Below are 17,760 nucleotides of genomic sequence, written 5' to 3'. Positions count from 1 at the left end.
ATTTGACAACAATGCAATAAATATTTTAGGTGCATCAAAAAGCGGGCTGGTTAAAATACCAGCAGACAAGCTAATCCAGCAGAAATTAGTGCCTAAAAGGTCACCAAAATGAAGTATTTGAACCTCATAATTAAATACAAAAGGAGGAGAAAAACTGCAAAAATGTCCACTTTTTGAAAAAAAGAACCTCCCCTTTTAACTGGTTGGCTACAGTGATGTGAAAACTGATGCAGAGATTACTGGTTAATGGCTAATGTTAACACTAGTCTATGTTACTCAATGTCTGCCGGACCATTGTTGGGATATAAAAAAACAATATAAGTAATTGACTTATTAGTAGCTTTTCTCGTGATGTCTGTACCGTATAGTAACTTGGTGCAGCGGTATCAGCGGCTAACGCTCGTCAATGTCAAAAAGTTGACCAATCAATTGAGAAAGACAGAGTAAAAAAGTAAAGGCAGACACAACAATGCCAACTATTTACAATTAAATGTTAAATGGCAAGCTTCAGAGATGAAAACTAGTTAACAGGGTTCAATATTCTATATTAGTAATGTTGTTTATTCCAAATTCCTAATCATCTTTATTATGTAACTTCATAGTTACGGTTTACAGCAAACATATTCTACCTGTTAAGAGAAGAGAAAATGTCATCGTGAACATTTGTTTTGTTATGGTTTCAGAATGATGATACAAAAAACATTTACATTAAAAAAATTATATAGCTGGCCTAAATGTGGAAAATTTGGGCCAAGCCCCCAATGTCTGGCTCCGCCCCTGAACAGAATATTAGTAATGCATGTTAAAATGATATTTACAATATAAAGAGTTTAAAATACTGTGTAGGAAGGAGTTCAAAGTTTCACTGAATGGATTTTGCTCTCCAGTAGAGCGGTTTCACTGTGTACACAGATAACATCTTTGTTTTTGGGGTAGTGCAGGAATAGGTGAAAGGGCAGTGTTTCGTAAGTGAGTCTGTGTGATTGATTTTGTGAGGTCTTCATTCCATTTGAGAGATCAGGTGGTGCCGGTCTTTACCCAAAAAAGCAGCTATGATAAAAGAAGTGTTGCTCGGACTCTGCTTGGCATTGGTCCCTGTTTGGACAGCCCCAGTGACAGGCAAGTACTTTTATTTGTTTTTTAAATAACATATATTTTTTATTAGTTTTTTAGTAGCTTTGGCTGGTTGGTTTTACAGTTAGGCAGAAATAGCAATTCACACAAGCTTGAATATAACAATCAATTGATGCATCAAGTAAATTTGACATCCCAACCAGAATCACCAACATTAAATGATCCAGTGGTCGTTTTAAAGCCTGGCAGTGTACGTGGCCAATACATGAAAGTAAAAGGATCGGATAAGGTGGTTGCGCAATACTTGGGGATCCCTTATGCCCAGCCACCTATTGGCCCGCTCCGCCTGGCTGCTCCTAAACCTATTGAAGGATGGGGCATGAGACATGCCGTTGAGCACCCTGCAATGTGAGTATGAAAATATGATCTGTTATATAGAAATACACCACAGACCCGACTTTACATAAAACTGTATACTAGTTGCCTAGTACAATATATTCAGCTCATGTTTTGTCAGGTCACTTATACAGTAACATCAACCACCATCTTTGGCTTTCCATTGAAATAAGCGCATCTTATTTTTATTAACACAATCTAATTTTCTTGTGGCAATATAGGTGCCTTCAAGATCCAGACAGTTCAGTTTTAGTTGCAAAAGCCATGTCTTTGGATTTCTCATCCCCCGGAGTTTCAGAGGACTGTTTGTATTTAAATATTTACACTCCTTCAGGATCAGATAAACTTCCAGTGAGTACAGAAGAACAGTAGATCTTTGCACTACATGTTTTCTGCCTTTTACAATATGCTGATCAAATAAGGGTTTTCTTTTCGCCATGTATGTTGTTTTGTAACCGCACAGGTTATTCTTGTTGTGTCTATTTATTAGGTCCTTTAATATCCTCTGAAAAAGTCATTTACAGATCTATGCAAACCAACAGGTGCTGGTTTGGATTCATGGAGGAGGGTTAGTCATAGGCGGAGCTTCCACGTATGATGGATCCCCATTGGCAGCCTATGAGAACATAGTTGTGGTTGTCATTCAGTATCGACTTGGAATCTTAGGATACTTCAGGTATTTATCTATGATGGAGAGGAGATTTACCAACATTTATAAAAGTTGACATCAGTAATGTTAAATAATGTCAATTTTTCTTTTTGCTAAAACATGTTTCTGATTTTAGCTCAGGAGATAAGCACGCACAGGGAAACTATGGCTTCCTGGACCAGATCGCAGCTTTACAGTGGGTACAGCAACACATTGAACATTTTGGAGGTGATCCTCAGTCTGTTACCATAGCTGGGGAGTCTGCAGGTGGAATCAGTACATCTCTTCTGGTGAGAAATAGAGATGCTGTCAATTAACCTTTCTTTGACTGTTCTTTATGCACTATTATTCATAACAACAGAAAATGTGTTACTGTTCCTGTGTGACTACAATTTGTATGGCAACTTAAGATAATTAGCATAGGTTTCCTGTTAATTCAGAAAAATTATATATAAACAGAACCAAGGTTATTTTAGTTTAATAAAATTAAAACTTTCAGAACGTTTCTGTTCATTGAAATCAAATAAAATATTGACCTAAAATTATTTGAAAAACGTAACTAAAGGAAAATGTAAATGTTGCCTAAAAAATAAACTGAAAAGCACTACAATTAAAATAATACACAAAAACTAACAAGAAATTGAAAATACTTTAAATAAAATCTCAATATAAATACTAATTTGAAATATTAATTAAACTAAAATCAAAACTTGAATAACTCCAAACAGAGCATAAGAGTTATAGAAATTGATTTATTAAATAGAAATGTTATGTTTTGCCAGACATTATCACCCATGGCCAAAGGTTTGTTTCATCGGGCCGTCTTTCAGAGTGGAGTGGCAACCTTGACAGATTTCTCTGAAAATCCTCTGGTGGCTGCAAAGGTAGTTTGAACGAATGCAACAAAAACTGTGTAGTTTTCCCTGGTATCAGGCCTACATCAGAGGTAAAAATCTGAAACTGAAGGCTTGTGATCTGTTTGACCAGGTGGTGGCGAATATTACTGAGTGTGGCTTTGAATCTACGGAATTGCTGGTTAAATGCTTGAAAGAGTTGACTGAGACACAGTTAATTAATGCAACTAAAAAGGTAGGAAAAACAATTAGGTTATTTTGCTATAATATAAGAAAATAATAAATTGTTAATTGCTTTATAAAAATCTTTTTTCAGAACAAAGTCTTTCTTGGAGCAACGGTTGATGGGGAATTTCTTAAAAACACAGCAGAGGAGGTGCTGAAGAGTAAAGACTTTCAGAAAGTTCCTGTTCTTCTGGGTATGACAAACCATGAATTTGGATGGATACTCCCAGGGGTAAGTATCAGCATTTGCCATATATTTTACCATTATTATTCAAAAGTTCGACAGCCTTTGCAAACCCACATGATGCATATAGCTAGTAGATATAATCATAAGATAGATATTTATATTGCATTCTTTGATGAGGATACACTATGATAAGCCTTAAGTTGCGTTCTCTTTTAATTTCAGGCTTTTGCTTTGCCTGGATGGGAAAAAGGAATGAACAGACAATCCGTGAAAGCATTACTGGACATGTTTAATAAAGCTGGAGTAAAAGTTTTTCTTCTTTCTATTCGAATAAAATATTCTTGGCTCTGAACATTAAATTATTTTGATTGTTGCGGTCGGGACAATCTGCAAGTGTTTGTCTCCCTCAAGTGGACAAACACAAAAACAGTCAAAAGATACTTGTGTGTAAGTGTTTTTTTTCTCTCTCTGTCTAGGCATCAGGGGCCAATGAAATCATTATGGATGAATATTTAAAAGACGCTAAAACACCAGAGGATATTCGCAACGCGTTTACTGAGATGGTTGGAGATATTTTTATGGTGATCCGCGTCATTAAAGTTGCAGATTATCATAGAGGTTGGTTGCAAAACTAAGTTGTACAGCTGTGAGGGCTTATTTTCTATTTATACCATGTTATTACTTCACAGATGCTGGGGTACCCGTGTATATGTATGAGTTTCAGCATCGGCCCAGTGTATTTAAAGATCTCAGACCTAGCTTTGTAAAGGCTGACCATGCCGATGACGTTGGATTTGTCTTTGGGTCTTGCTTCTGGAACGGCCATCTCAAGATAATAGGTATGTAGGTCCTATAAAGCTCTATTGGAGTATTAACAAAAGGATAATAGTTAAAGATCAACTGTTGGACCGAGCACATGTATATCATACAGCAAATTTTTTTGCATCAGTCGTGATGAACTCATGCATATTCCTTCTTTATAATTCAAAGGCACACCCACTGAAGAGGAAAACAAGCTATGCAAAACAGTGATGGGATACTGGGCTAATTTTGTTCGTAGTGGGTGAGTTGAACATCATACCCTGTATTACAGAATGCAAACTTTCATGTCTTATGCTGATCGGTAGGGTCTTTGAACTTGTCACACCCGTGTAATTTTCAGTGGATAATAACTTAACATTTCAATTTTCTTTATGCATATGGATTTATACAGCTTATAATATAGCTTCTGTGGAAAAAGTACTTAAAATTATGACTAAAGATGGGATGTTTTTATAATAGTCCCAAACAGGCTGCGATGAGCATTAGATGATGTTTTACACAAACATTAAAACAACAAAACATAAGAAACGTATGCACTGATGAGATTAGTCTAAAAGAAAAGTGTGGTTTGATCTGGCACAGCAAAATCAATCAAACTGATCAAAACAGGATTTTGTAAGGAGATTCATCAATGATTACTTAATTTTTTTAAAGCTCACCAAATGGACCTGGATTGGTGCAATGGCCTTTGTATGAACAGTCTGAAAAATACATGAACCTGGGATTGAACCAAGCCGAAGGACAAGGTTTGAAGAAGGACAAACTGCACTTTTTCAATGTAGAGTTACTAAAAAAGCTTGCTGCTCTCCGTGCGGCATAATGAGACATAATGATAAACAAACTTGACACTTCTACAATAAAAATATCTAAATCACGCCTCTTTTCTATTATTTTGTTGTTTCTGGAATGATGGTCCATGAGACAGATAGTAGTTCTCATTGATGTGTGTGTGATCTTTCAATCCTTGAAGTGTGGCTACTTAGAAGCTAAAACACAGTTTAAATTTGTTAAAAAAAAGTAATTGGCCGGCACGAAATACTAATATTTATTTGTGTCATTCTAGAAAATGTGTTAAAATAATAAGCAATGAGTGTATAAATGTAACTGTAAATTAATAAAACACGTTTTTAGTTAATCGTACAATATATGTGCTACTTTAATAAGATGCACCTGGAACTATCAACAGTAGTAAAAACATAAGTAAACAACACAAATACGCAGTATGCGTCACGTTTTTACAGAGGTAACGTCACTGGGTTCCCATCTCACGCTGCTGATGCTGTTGCGCATGCGCACACTACGACTGGTTTGGAGCAGATCGGAGATCGTAACGCGCTGGAAAACGTTCTGAACCTGGATCATCCAGGGTAAGTATCGTCTAACAACATTTTATAGGGGAACTTTAAATAAATCATCGGAATAAGTGCGCCGTCATTTGAATTTTAGTGCGATGTAACACGACGTGTCATTAAAGCAACCTATTCCTGTTCATTACATGCCTGGCTTGCAGGTACCCCGTGTACCCAACGTCAAATGCGTTATTATAACCCTGACGTATTATAAAAGATGCACGAGCGACAGTGTAAACGAGGCTCGTTGAAGGTTTTAAGCCACGTCTTCTTTACGCAGAAAAGCCATCAGTGTGGGTATGATTGTACAGTGTTGTTTACAGTGTGATGGAGGGCGGGTTTCATTTGGCAAGAGTAAACTGAACTGCAGTGTGCTGGTATGAAGGATAAAGGCCATGTGGATATGTTACACTTCACGTGGCTGCGTGTGGTATGTGTTCTGTGTATGATACGCGCAAACGTATTGTATACATTGCACTTGTGTGTACGGGCTTAGTTCTTTTCATATATTGTGCCATATGTGTCTGTGAGGGTTACAGTAGATGATAGAAAACATATTTTGCCTGATTTAAAAACAAAGAAAGGAAGAAGTGACTTCACTAACACAACAGAATGTCAAATAATCTCTTATTTGCTTGGAAAAAGCGTATGCTAAATAAAGAAACGTACGTTTTAAGTGTGTTTGACAAACAACAACAAAAATACAGTTTGTGTAATTGGATAAACAGTTCATCCTTGCAAGTCAGTGATATAGTCTTTATAAAAAATGCACTTCTCTACTGGAAAGGCGGTCCTTTTCTGATGACGTCAGTTTGACGGCTTGGGCGGATCTATCAACCCCTCCGACTTCAAGTCTACTTTTCTAGATTTAATCAAATAGTGATGGGAATTAAAACACTTTTCGCATTCAATATTAGGTTTCCCTCAGATTTGTAGTATTGCATGTCACAATTATAATACTTTGATCACGACGTTTGGTTCAAACAGACGGCAAAGAGAATGCAGCTGCTGTTAGAGCTTCATATATGGCCTGTTATAAGAGATTACATTGTTAAGAGTGTGACGGGGCCTGTGGATTGTCTTTTGATAAGCCTGGTATTTTGACAGGCACTACTATTTTAAAACACCGCCAGCACTACCGCTGGAACAGCAAGGGTTTCAATCCTTCTCTGTAGAAATCCATTGTTTTGAAGTTCCTTCTCACTTGCTTAGACCTTGTATTTCCTCATACTGTCTGGTGCTGTATGGCTGATTTCACCTGACTCATGCAATAATTCAGAGTATTGCAAATGATTGTCTTGGGAATTTTCTGCTTTTGGCTTTGTACTGTTTAAAATTGTGTGACTGCAGGCTTCTTGAACCAAGCAGAGGATAATTTGTCTTGTCCTATTTAACAGCAGGCCATTGATGAAAAGCTCTCTTTTAGAAGCTATTCTCAGCCGTGCACTCTGGGGCATTTTATGTGACTTTAATGGAAACTGATGCTCCCTGGTTAGCATTGATCCGTTTAGGCTTTGTTTATGTGAACTGTGATCATGGTCCATCAACTAGATAATCAAGCTCTTTGTTGCTCTGTATTGTATAGAATGACTACTGTAAGTTGAGTGTCTTGATGCTGTGAGAGATATGAGTGAGGTTTCCCTGTAAGGAAATGGCAGGATATGTTGCGTAATGATGCAAATGAAGCTGCCGTAAATTAACCTCTGCGTGGCCTTACTTTCACATCAGAAGTGCACTGACTCACACTTACAGAGTACAAACCCTTATGCAGCCGTTCCTTATTCAGCCGGTTTTGGGATGCTGTTTGCAATCATCTGTATTGTCTTTTATTTTTAATGCAGTAAATAAGTGTTCCTGCTCAGTGGTTTTATATGTTTTATCCCTTTTTGATTGACTTGACCGTGCACTTGGGCAGAACCACCATGTCCCCTCTCAGAGATTTATATGTAATTGAATTTCTCTCTGCCCTGCTGATTCTAGTTTCACCGCACTCCTTGGTAACCGTACCTAGTGATTCCCAACTGACTTTGTCCTATTCGGTTGTTAAGTGGTGACGTAAGGAAAATGAATCACTGATTGGCCAGTTTTGGGGATTTCATTACGAAGATAAAGGTTAGGATCGTGGTTTTCCGATAGTTTTACAGCTCGCCATAAGCATATATAGCATTTTGTGTTGTTTGCCTATAGCATCTTGAGCGTTTAGACCCTGTAAAATACTGGTAGAAAACAGAAAGAGTAAACGGTTGATAAAGATAATTGAATTTTTTTTACTACATTAAATTGGTAATTGGTTTGATGAACTGACACATTTTATGAGAGAGAATACTGTTGCACACATATTTGTTATATGAAATAGGAGACAATAAAATATGGATTGTTTCACCAGATGTTCATTTTTACATAAAGTGGCATTTCTTTTTAACCTAATTAACAAAAACCGAATGATTGTTAAAAGTTAGATGCAAATAGCAGATTTCTTTATTTAAGGAAAAACATATTTAAGTTTTTGTAGGTATGTGTGTGTTTTATTAAAATGACATTGAACAGCCATGTTTTACTGTTGGACATAAAAACAAATGTGACACTTTTATAAGCTGTGCAATTCTTTCTTTTCCCATACAGAAGGTGTGTTGGTTATTTTTCCATATATTTTTATTTAATGATTTTTTTTACTATTTTTAATTAAATTAACAAACTCAAAGCATTATCGTATTGCATATCTTATATCAAATTATTACATAACGCGCATCTTTAAATCTTGAATATTGTGCAGGCCTATTTGTAATATCTATTATAACAGTGAAATAAAATGGCTTGTTTTAGCCCTACATACAGATAAAAAATATTTTTACCCTTTGTTCCTCTCTAGTGTCATTGTAGGAGACGGCATGTATAGTTTTTTGCACACGCAGTTTACAAAGTTTCTGTCTTTGACCACTGTGTGTGTTTGTGTGCTCTTGTAAGTCAGCCAAGTCACGCTCTTCCAACCCTGCATTATATAACTATCATCAAAGTCCTGATGCGTATCTCATTCTGCGGGTAATGTTTGGACCCAGAGAGGGCTTTTAAAGCAATTGTAACATGAATGACTGCTGTACTACATGCAGAGTTTGTATATTCTTTTCATTCAGCTTGTTTTCTATCTGCTGTTCAAAAGCCATGGTAGAGAAGTGCTTGCGAGGTCCATTGCTTCATATTATGAGAAAGAGCCACGTGTCATTGGTCTGATAAGTTCATCTCCAGAGTTGTACAGTAGATAAAGAAGCAGATGGTGTTTTTACAGAGGCAAGATTAAAGGGATAGGTTACTCAAGGAGTAATTTGTTCACCCATTAGTAGGTTTTTGTTCAATGTCATTCAGTGTGTCCGTACAATGGAAGTCAATGGGGGCCAATGTCGTTTGATTACCAATTTATTTTTAAATATCTTCTTTTGTGTTCTGCAGAAGAAAGAAAGTCATACAGGTTTGGAATTACATTAGGGTGAATAAATGATGTTAAATTGTTATTTTGGGGTGAACTATCCCTTGTTTATAAAATACTGTATTCAAGTCAATAAGTATAAACATGTTTGATACGTTTTTTCTTTTTATTCTTATTTGAAACTTTTTTGTATTCAAGATTTCTCAGGGAATATGTATTGGTGGTTTCCTTGAGGTCAGAGATTGAAGGACACACTTGCATTGTTTTATACAGACGGCATCATTCTGGTTATATGCTTATGTCTAGAGCTCTATTAGAATGGTAACACATGCTTTTACACAGAGATTTTTTGCGATGGATTTCATGATCTAGATGTGTATTAACAGGCTCTGACAGAATGTTGTGGTCAGTCTGTATAAACACAGCTGCATAGAAATTTTAGAGAAGAGAGAAAATAACATGCATCCTTGCCGTCATGTTAGACTTTATGAAAATATTTTGAATACTTTATATTATATTTATAAACAGATTAAACAACGTAATATTTATTTATATAAAGTATGTTTCTTTCGTAATTTCAGGTCCAGCCGTTCTGGAGCTACGGACGTAGGTCGCTTCGTGGGCTGCCGTGACTTGTGAAAGATCATGGAGGGGGCCGTAGTTAGCAACCTTATAGACTTTGACTCGCCTCCAGAAGGGACAGCGCCCTCTGCTGTAGGATCTCACAGCGGGACAGACTTTTTCTCGGCGGAGCCTCTTATAACTGAGACTGTGAGTGCCGCCACCATTGAGCCCCTGTTACCGGAGCCCATGGCCCCCACGCACAGCACCCACAGAGACGACGATGAAGGAAATGACACTGACGCCACCGAGTCTGCAGACAGCGAGAACGAGGATACTGAATCCCCTTCGCACCCGTCGAGCACGCGTCGTTCATCATCTTGCTCCAGTCACAGTGCAGAAGATCCAGAAGAGACAGAAATACGGGCTTTCATGAAAAGCTACGTGGAGAGATTATTCCACGGAAGGTGATGTAATAAACATTAAATTTAACTCACAACATATATTTTGACTTTCAGTGTTTTTCGACAGCTTTGTGAGGAAACAGGTTAAAGGGCACATTGCATGTGGTGTATTGTGTTCTTAAGAGTGTGAATTACTGTTTGATGAACTTCCTCTCTCTCTCTTTCTCTTTCTCTCTCTCTCTCTCTCTCTCTCTCGCCACTACTCCCTGCTTCTTTCACTCTCCTTTTGTCTATCAGAGAGGACTTTGATCAGGAGGAGAAGGCTAATTTTGGAAATCTATGTTCTGGAGAGAACGGGAAAGGAAGGGAGTGGTTCGCCAAATATGTCAGTGCGCAGGTATGAAGCAACCAGTCTTCATGTTCAGTAGGGATGGGAACAAAAACTCAAGTACTTAAGCAAAAATCACTCAAGCAATTATGAATCATGCACAACCCAATCATTGCTCAACCTTACTTCTTTTCCTCTGTCCCATAGACCTCCTTACACAACATTTACAATAGAGTTTCTGTTAAAGGTCCAATGTGTCATTTTTTGGAGGATCTATTGACAGTAATGCAATATTATATGCATAACTGTGTCTTCAGAGGTTTATAAAGACATTACATAATAAAGCGTTGTGTTTTTATCACCTTAGAATGAGCTATTTATATCTATACAGCGGTCGGCCCCCTTGCATGGAATTTGCCATGTTGTTTCTACAGTAGCCCTAAACAGACAATTTGCTCTATAGAGCAAAAAAGCTCCTTCGTGATCTTAGACCTGTGTCAGTTGCTTGCAATTTGCAACCTCACTGCTAGATGTCACTACATTTCATACACTGGACCTTTAAGAGACGCGCCTTTGTTAGCAAAGTTCACACAAACATGAAAACGCAGTGTAAGCTATTATTTAACGTGATGTGTTGCAATAAAGGCAACATTTATGAAGCAAGCGTAAAATATAATGACGCAAACTTTGCAATGAATCACTTTGTGACAAAAACACAATGTGGTCAAAAGTCTCTTTATGTTCTTAAAAGTTGAATTGTTCTAAGATTTACTAAATAAATAGGCTGTGTATAAATATGTAGAAATGTGCAGTACAGTTGTGATCGTAACAAATTGTGTTTGCAGCGCTGCCACTCCAAATGTGTGAGTGAACAGACATTCTACAGGCTCGTGCAGTCCTTTGCTGTTGTTTTGTTTGAGTAAGTATCAGCGATGACATCTCTGATATCTGTGTTCGAAGTTACATGGAAATCATTTTACACATTCTGCCTAAGGACTGCTCCTCTAGATTTCTTTGGCATTCCTGAAGTCACTGTTTATATTTGATTGACAGATGTTACCAGATGGACGATTATAGCCCTGCCAAACATCTCATGACCATGTGCTTCACATATTACTACATGGGTAAGAGTTCTCATATATAGTGTTAAGCAAGCATGCTACAATAGAGAAGAATCTATTAATCTGTAAAGAAACACCCTTCTTCCACTTCCTGTTGAAGCCTATGACTCAGCTCTTATTCACTAACTGTTATTGTGTCTACAACAGCCAATTAGTTTGCTATTTTAATGTGCTTTCAAGTGAAGTGTGTTTATGTGGGCACAGTGACCTGGTATACACCAGGAGGAAAGTTTTGAATCTATGAATCTTTGTAAAATAATTACAAAAGAATTCACAAAATTAGGAATTATTTATTGTTTTTTAAATAAAAAACATATGCAGTCAGCACACAAAAGAAGATATTTTGAAGAAAGTTGGTCAAGGAAAAGCACCGGGGGCCCCCATTCACTTCTATCGTATGGAGTATGTACACAAAACCTATGCGAGTGAATGGGCGCCACTTACCAACATTTTTCAAAACATCTTCTTTTGTGTTCTGTGGATGAAAGAAACTCGCACAGGTTTGAAATGACAAAGGTGTGAGTAAATGATGACAGAACTATCTTTTTTTTCCACTGCCATTATTTCAACAATATTTTGTTTAAAATTTTGTGGTTTTCAACCTCAAGAACGACTCTTTTAGAATGTTTACATTTACATTTACATTTATTCATTTGGCAGACGCTTTTATCCAAAGCGAGTTACAAGTAGTTTTATACAGTGGCACATTGTCAGTGATAGACATTTTCAGTATTTATTTAAATACAGAAGGAATTAAACTTTAAATGTTGTCAGTTCTTTATGAAATATGTACAAAAATGTTGTTGAAAATTGTCAATATTTTGGAATTAAATGTGTCATATACCCCTGATTTCATACAATAAGAAATAAGTATATACATTGATAACAATCAATTATTATGTGTCATAAAGTGTATTTACAAACGTGTATGTGTAGTATGACAATTTAATTTATTTCATTTTCAATTTCTTGTGAAAATGTTTGTGTGCATGACAGGTAAGTTACAGCTGTCTCCCTCCGAGCTGCTAGAGAGGCCCAGCGGGGGGATCGACTCATACCTGCGCAGTGGAAAGGTCTGGCTCTCTGGGAAGAAGGACATTGCAGAACGATTGCTCAAAAACACTTCTACCAAGACTGACGTTAAAGGATTCTTCGGGGGTCTGGAAAGCAAACTGAGAGCACCGTTGGGTCGTAAGAATGAGTGAGTGTCCATTTTATCTCTAAATCATTTGCAAAATTGCTGAACAAGCAATAAGCTTTGGCCCACAGCTGGAAATGTCAAAACAAAAAATGACCATAATCTGGTTGACCTTTGGCATCAATAAGTTGCTTGTTGGACAGCAAGCTGACTGTCGTGACTCATGTTGTCTGTATTATGACAGCCGTGCCTCACAAACTCATTCTGTTCTCATTATCTTGTCCTCAGAGACACAGATCGAGCAGCAGAACAGAAAACCAGAACTCCAGGTACCTCAGCAACACCACTGTGTTCTTGAGTAAAGCATCTGAACCACAGGGATTGTGTCTGTCATAATAAAGCACTTAAGAAACATACAGATTTGAGTGGAATTAACTGTGCTTGTCTTGTGTGTCCTGTAGTTTCTCCACCTCTCTCCCCAGACAAAAAAGAGGAAGAGAAGATTTACCTGTACACACACCTGAAACAGCAGCCCATATGGTAGGCACTCAATACACCAAAATCACGAAGATGAATAGCTATTTGTGAAATGTTTTTTATGTTAAAGGGATAGTTCACGCAAAAATGAAAATTCTGTCATGAATTACTCACTCTCTAGTTGTTCCAAACCTGTACAGTTTTCCAATCATTTTCTTTTGAATGTGTTGTCTCATGACTGTAATGTAGAAAGAATATATTACTCTAATAGTCTCTCCCACATATACACTTTTTTAAAAGGCACACTTTGAGGTTTTGGAACGCTGGGTTTTTTGATGCCGTCCATTGCGAGAGAAATAAAAGATCCCCCACCACCAGGTAAGAGGGCGTAGCATTTTCCCCATCATGCTCTATAATTCTTTAACAGGACACTTCTTTTTCTCTGTCTTCTAATATATCGTGCTATTAAATAAAACAGGCTTTGCACGGCACCTAATGCACATGTTAGATTGCGTGTTTGTAAAGACTGTGTTTGTTTGTGCGTCTGTTAAAGCCAGAGGGAGAGATCGAGAGTTTATATTATGTGTGATAGATTGTTAGTGATGTTACAATAAACTACTAAAGCATTTCAGCTGAGGTGCGTGACTGCGTTCCCGGTACATATGACAGGGTTCCGCAGTATTTGTAGTGGAAATGTCTGACAATGATGTCTGGACGAGCCCTCCAGCCGCACTCTGTGTTTTGTGGTTAACTCTTCCACGGTGCTCATCTGCTCATCATCCTATCTTGCCTTTTTTCGCTCTCTGTGGCTCTCACTCTCTCTGCATGTGACTTTAACCCTTTATCTCCCTGTGCCTTGCTGCCTCACACAGGCGGACGGCTGAGGAAGAGAAAGATGAAAGGTCTGTCCTTCATTCCGTCTGCTCTGGACACTGCTCAGGAAAGGCAGAGAAAGAGTAAAAATAATGAAATACAAAACAAAAACGACAATTCTGTCATCATTGCAATGAATTTGAATGGCTGTCAGTCCTTATTTTGTGTTTGATAAAACAAAATGATTAAAAAGAATAGAGATTTGGAACAGCACAAGGGTAAGTACGTGATGACAGAATTTTCAGTTTTGGGTGAGCAAGCCCTTTAATGTGTAGGGCACATTAACAGTAAGGGGTGAGCATGTACATTTGGGAAAGTGTTTTATATTCATACATTGCGGGTCTTGATGCAGATTAGTGAGAATGTCACACTAACAGTATCTGTCAGAGCAGGATACACTCAGGAAGTTGTGTGATATTCTGATAACATTGGTACTCAAAGGAAACCACTGGACAGCCAGAAAAAAAGTGTTGACTCATATTTTGCTTTGGTGTAAGTGTCTTATCAAAATGTCTATATTGTTAAATTTTAACCTTGCTTTAAAAAATGGAGGGATTTTTCAGTCACAATATAAACTAAAGTCTAAAACTGAAAGTACAAAACATACAAAATACCCAATCCTATATACCAAATACCCAATCCTATATACCAAATGCCCAATCCTATATACCAAATACCCAATCCTATATACCAAATGCCCAATCCTATATACCAAATACCCAATCCTATATACCAAATACCCAATCCTATATACCAAATGCCCAATCCTATATACCAAATACCCAATCCTATATACCAAATACCCAATCCTATATACCAAATGCCCAATCCTATATACCAAATAAATTTTCAACTTGGACTTTTAGTTTCAAATTTAGACTTTTAGTTTTGGTTTAAAATTTTCAGTTTTAGACTTTTAGTTTACATTGTGACTGAACAATCCCTCCATATAAAAAGCATTGTGGGGACCTATGTATTAAAATATGATTGCAACCAGGATTCGTACACATCAAAATACAAGTGTTGAGCTCAGTGTATTGAAAGTGTCTTTTGCTTTGGCTTTTCCTCATTGGTTCTGCATACATTTATGTATTTTCCCATTATTGCATGATTGCAGGATGTATTCCTTTATACCATGTTCATTTTGCTAATAACAGCTAACCAAAACAGCTTAAAAACCCCTATTATTCTGTTCATACTTATGGGTATGTATTAAAGTTCAACATGTGACCTATATCACATGTTCACACATGGATATTTATGATAGTTTGTCGTGTGGTAATTGGTCTGATTTTAAGTTTAAAGCATTCTAATATATACTTTTTATACACCAATATCTATGGGAATGCAAAATAACTTGTGGGTGGCCACAAATGTTTCCGTTCAGAAGTATTGATGTCCTATTGTACAATATACAAAATAAACTACCAAAACGAAAAAATACAACAGATATATCAGAATAGGCTCTTTAAATAATAAAAAAATTGCAACATTTATCTAAAGGTGTTAGTCATTAGGTATATGTTGTATATTCGTATTTGTTTTTTTCCGGTTAAACCTTGTTTATTTTTAGGATAGGAACACATTGTACACAGAAAAAAGCAAGTTTATTTTTTCCTGTTTGTGAACTGAAATATGCTGTGGTTGTGTGTCATATGTTTTTTATTATTTAATTTTTGCGTCTTGTTTTTTGTTTGGATTCATTGTGAACCATGGCTACAGCTGACCGCTCACTAAACCTGTTTCAGAAATGTTTATTGGATTTTGCATGAGCACTAATGTTTGGCTAGCACACTTGTGTCTTTGTATGTTTGGTTTATGCCTTTTAACTCTCTAACCTTCCAGTGTTTATGGTTTATGAGCGAACGCTATTGTAAGCGCTTACATTGTGGCAGCGAGTCTTGATGTTGGTCTTTCGGCTTTTCCTTTAATCTGCCATGAGAGAGAGAGAAACAAAAATAAATCTGTGAACTCTGATCCTGACATCCTTTCCTGTGCCTGTAGAGAAAAGTGGTGTCACATGACCCAAGAAGAAAAAGATGACAGCTCCAGGTTTAATGAGAACATCACCTTCGGTCAGCTGGGGTGAGTCACATGGTATCAGTTTTTTTATAAATGATATTTCATAGATATGAGCATGTTAACATTTCAGACATCATTGTATACTGTATGTTCTTATGTTTGCACTTTGTTTCTGATCAACTAGAACATTCACTCATAACATGGTTGCTTTTGGCCTGAGCAAAAAACTCTGCAATGACTTTCTGAAGAAGCAGGCGGTCATTGGAAATCTGAATGAAGGTATTGACATTTCCTGAAAACATTCAGATATACATTTTCTTCTCTGAGACTGGAAAAGAATCACATTTATTCTTACACATTTAAAGATTTAATTCACTTGTTTTGTTTTTCTGATTCAGAGCAATACAAGCTGCTGTGCGACCACATCGAGCAGATGGCTGCCGAATAAAAAGGCAGAAATCATCCAAACCCAACCGTCAAATTTGAACTCTCTAATGATCAGTATTCCTCAAATGCTAACGCAATTTTACCTCATACTGCCCACTGCAGAAACTCGTGCAGTGTCAAGCTGCAATGTGTAAACAGCTCATTTTGTCCAAACAACTACAAAAATATGCACATATACTGGAATAGCAATATATCTTATCATGACATCATTACAATTCTTAGGCCTCATTTCAACTCGGGATCTCATTCATTAAAAAGAGATATGGAGTTTTTTTGTGTGCTGTGAATATGATGTTATGAGTATGTGATATAAATGCCATCCCTTGGGTTGAACAAATCAAGTACCCACAATGCTGGTCAGTTAAAATGTCCTTTGAGCAAGTTGACCTTGACTCGTAATGAACAAAAAAAAAACACAGTCTGATAATCTAACATTACCCAGAATGCACAGCTGCAGGTCCCCTTATCTTTAGCCCTCCCTCTATATCTCAATGTCGGCTAACTTGTATGTTTTATACCGCCTTGTTCCGGTTTCATCATATACATGTTACTTTTTGCTCATAGGAATCTGATAATTTGCTCTTCGCAGGTGTTTTGTGTGTTTTCCTCTCTGGATAAATAGAGTATTCGTGTTTGTAACATCCTCATACATGCACACTGGATCGATATCTATTCTCTCCTGTTTAAAGTGCCTTTTTAGTAATCCGTGATATTTCATAGTCCATTTTAGTTTAAGCAAAATCGTGTCAGCATGCTGTTCTTTCTACAAAACAAGTAGTGTTGATGCTTACAGTACAGTACACGTGTATGTGCACCCTGCCTGTTGATGTTTTTGTGTATGGATAAAACATGTAGTTAGGGTAAAGTAACATGCTTTAGCAGCAATGTGGCTGTTTAGAACAGAGCTAGTGTGTGTTTTGTCTTTAGTGCGTGCATGTGCATTACTTACCATCAGCGTACACTGTTGTGCAGTTACATTTCAAGCCAATAGATGGCGAATGTCAACCACTGAGTGAGGCATTCAAGAGCTTGTTTTGAGTCCTCCGGGTGAGGAAAACAAAATGTAATATGTTTGGTTTGTAAATAAAGATTGTTTTGAATAATGTTGCTAAATATAAGTAAGGTTTAAATGGATAGTCAAATGGGAAAGCATTTATTTATTTGATATGTGTATGTGTATGACTGCATGGTCATATTAGAAACCTGCTGGATCTAAATTTAATTGGTCTGTTATTTGCATTTCAGATGTTGTAACTGTTGTGCTGTTTGTGTAAGTGAATGTTAACTGTTAACTGTTAGCATCACTGTCGGCATATTTTCCTAAGTGCCCTACTATTCCTATTGGAACGTTCCTGAAAACCCATGAGACTGTGTTGTCCTGCCTTTAAGGTTTAAAGTGCTTATAATAAAAA

General features: G+C 37.0%; 2 protein-coding genes across 6 annotated transcripts; both read left to right on the top strand.

Moving 5' to 3' along the window:
* Positions 1 to 816: 816 nt before the first annotated feature.
* On the top strand, positions 817 to 5,346 carry LOC306899167 (fatty acyl-CoA hydrolase precursor, medium chain-like). Its single transcript, XM_079465244.1, has 13 exons — positions 817 to 1,119; positions 1,278 to 1,482; positions 1,692 to 1,821; positions 2,013 to 2,146; positions 2,256 to 2,409; positions 2,902 to 3,003; positions 3,107 to 3,208; positions 3,290 to 3,430; positions 3,608 to 3,688; positions 3,862 to 4,003; positions 4,075 to 4,224; positions 4,376 to 4,448; positions 4,862 to 5,346. Exons 1-13 carry the CDS (start codon positions 1,053 to 1,055, stop codon positions 5,025 to 5,027), a joined length of 1,647 nt encoding a protein of 548 aa, XP_079321370.1. The 5' UTR covers positions 817 to 1,052; the 3' UTR covers positions 5,028 to 5,346.
* Positions 5,347 to 5,431: 85 nt separating this feature from the next.
* On the top strand, positions 5,432 to 16,584 carry kiaa0513 (KIAA0513). Of its 5 annotated transcripts, none has more exons than XM_079465239.1 (13): positions 5,447 to 5,574; positions 9,559 to 10,005; positions 10,240 to 10,339; positions 11,116 to 11,189; positions 11,324 to 11,394; positions 12,388 to 12,592; positions 12,818 to 12,858; positions 12,991 to 13,069; positions 13,307 to 13,384; positions 13,879 to 13,908; positions 15,884 to 15,964; positions 16,086 to 16,180; positions 16,300 to 16,584. In XM_079465239.1, the coding sequence occupies exons 2-13, from the start codon at positions 9,623 to 9,625 to the stop codon at positions 16,347 to 16,349; spliced, it is 1,287 nt and encodes a 428-aa protein (XP_079321365.1). In that variant the 5' UTR covers positions 5,447 to 5,574; positions 9,559 to 9,622; the 3' UTR covers positions 16,350 to 16,584. The 5 variants fall into 5 exon arrangements, with proteins under 5 accessions (XP_079321367.1, XP_079321365.1, XP_079321369.1 ...); XM_079465240.1 differs by lacking the exon at positions 5,447 to 5,574 and adding an exon at positions 8,890 to 9,019; XM_079465241.1 differs by lacking the exon at positions 13,879 to 13,908 and having other exon boundaries at positions 5,432 to 5,574.
* The last annotated feature ends 1,176 nt before the right edge of the window (positions 16,585 to 17,760 follow it).

The sequence above is a fragment of the Barbatula barbatula genome, assembly GCF_947034865.1.
Source record: "Barbatula barbatula genome assembly, chromosome: 10".
Lineage (NCBI taxonomy): Eukaryota > Metazoa > Chordata > Actinopteri > Cypriniformes > Nemacheilidae > Barbatula > Barbatula barbatula.
Note: the sequence above shows the minus strand (reverse complement) of the source record. Positions and strands in the feature narration are given on the sequence as shown.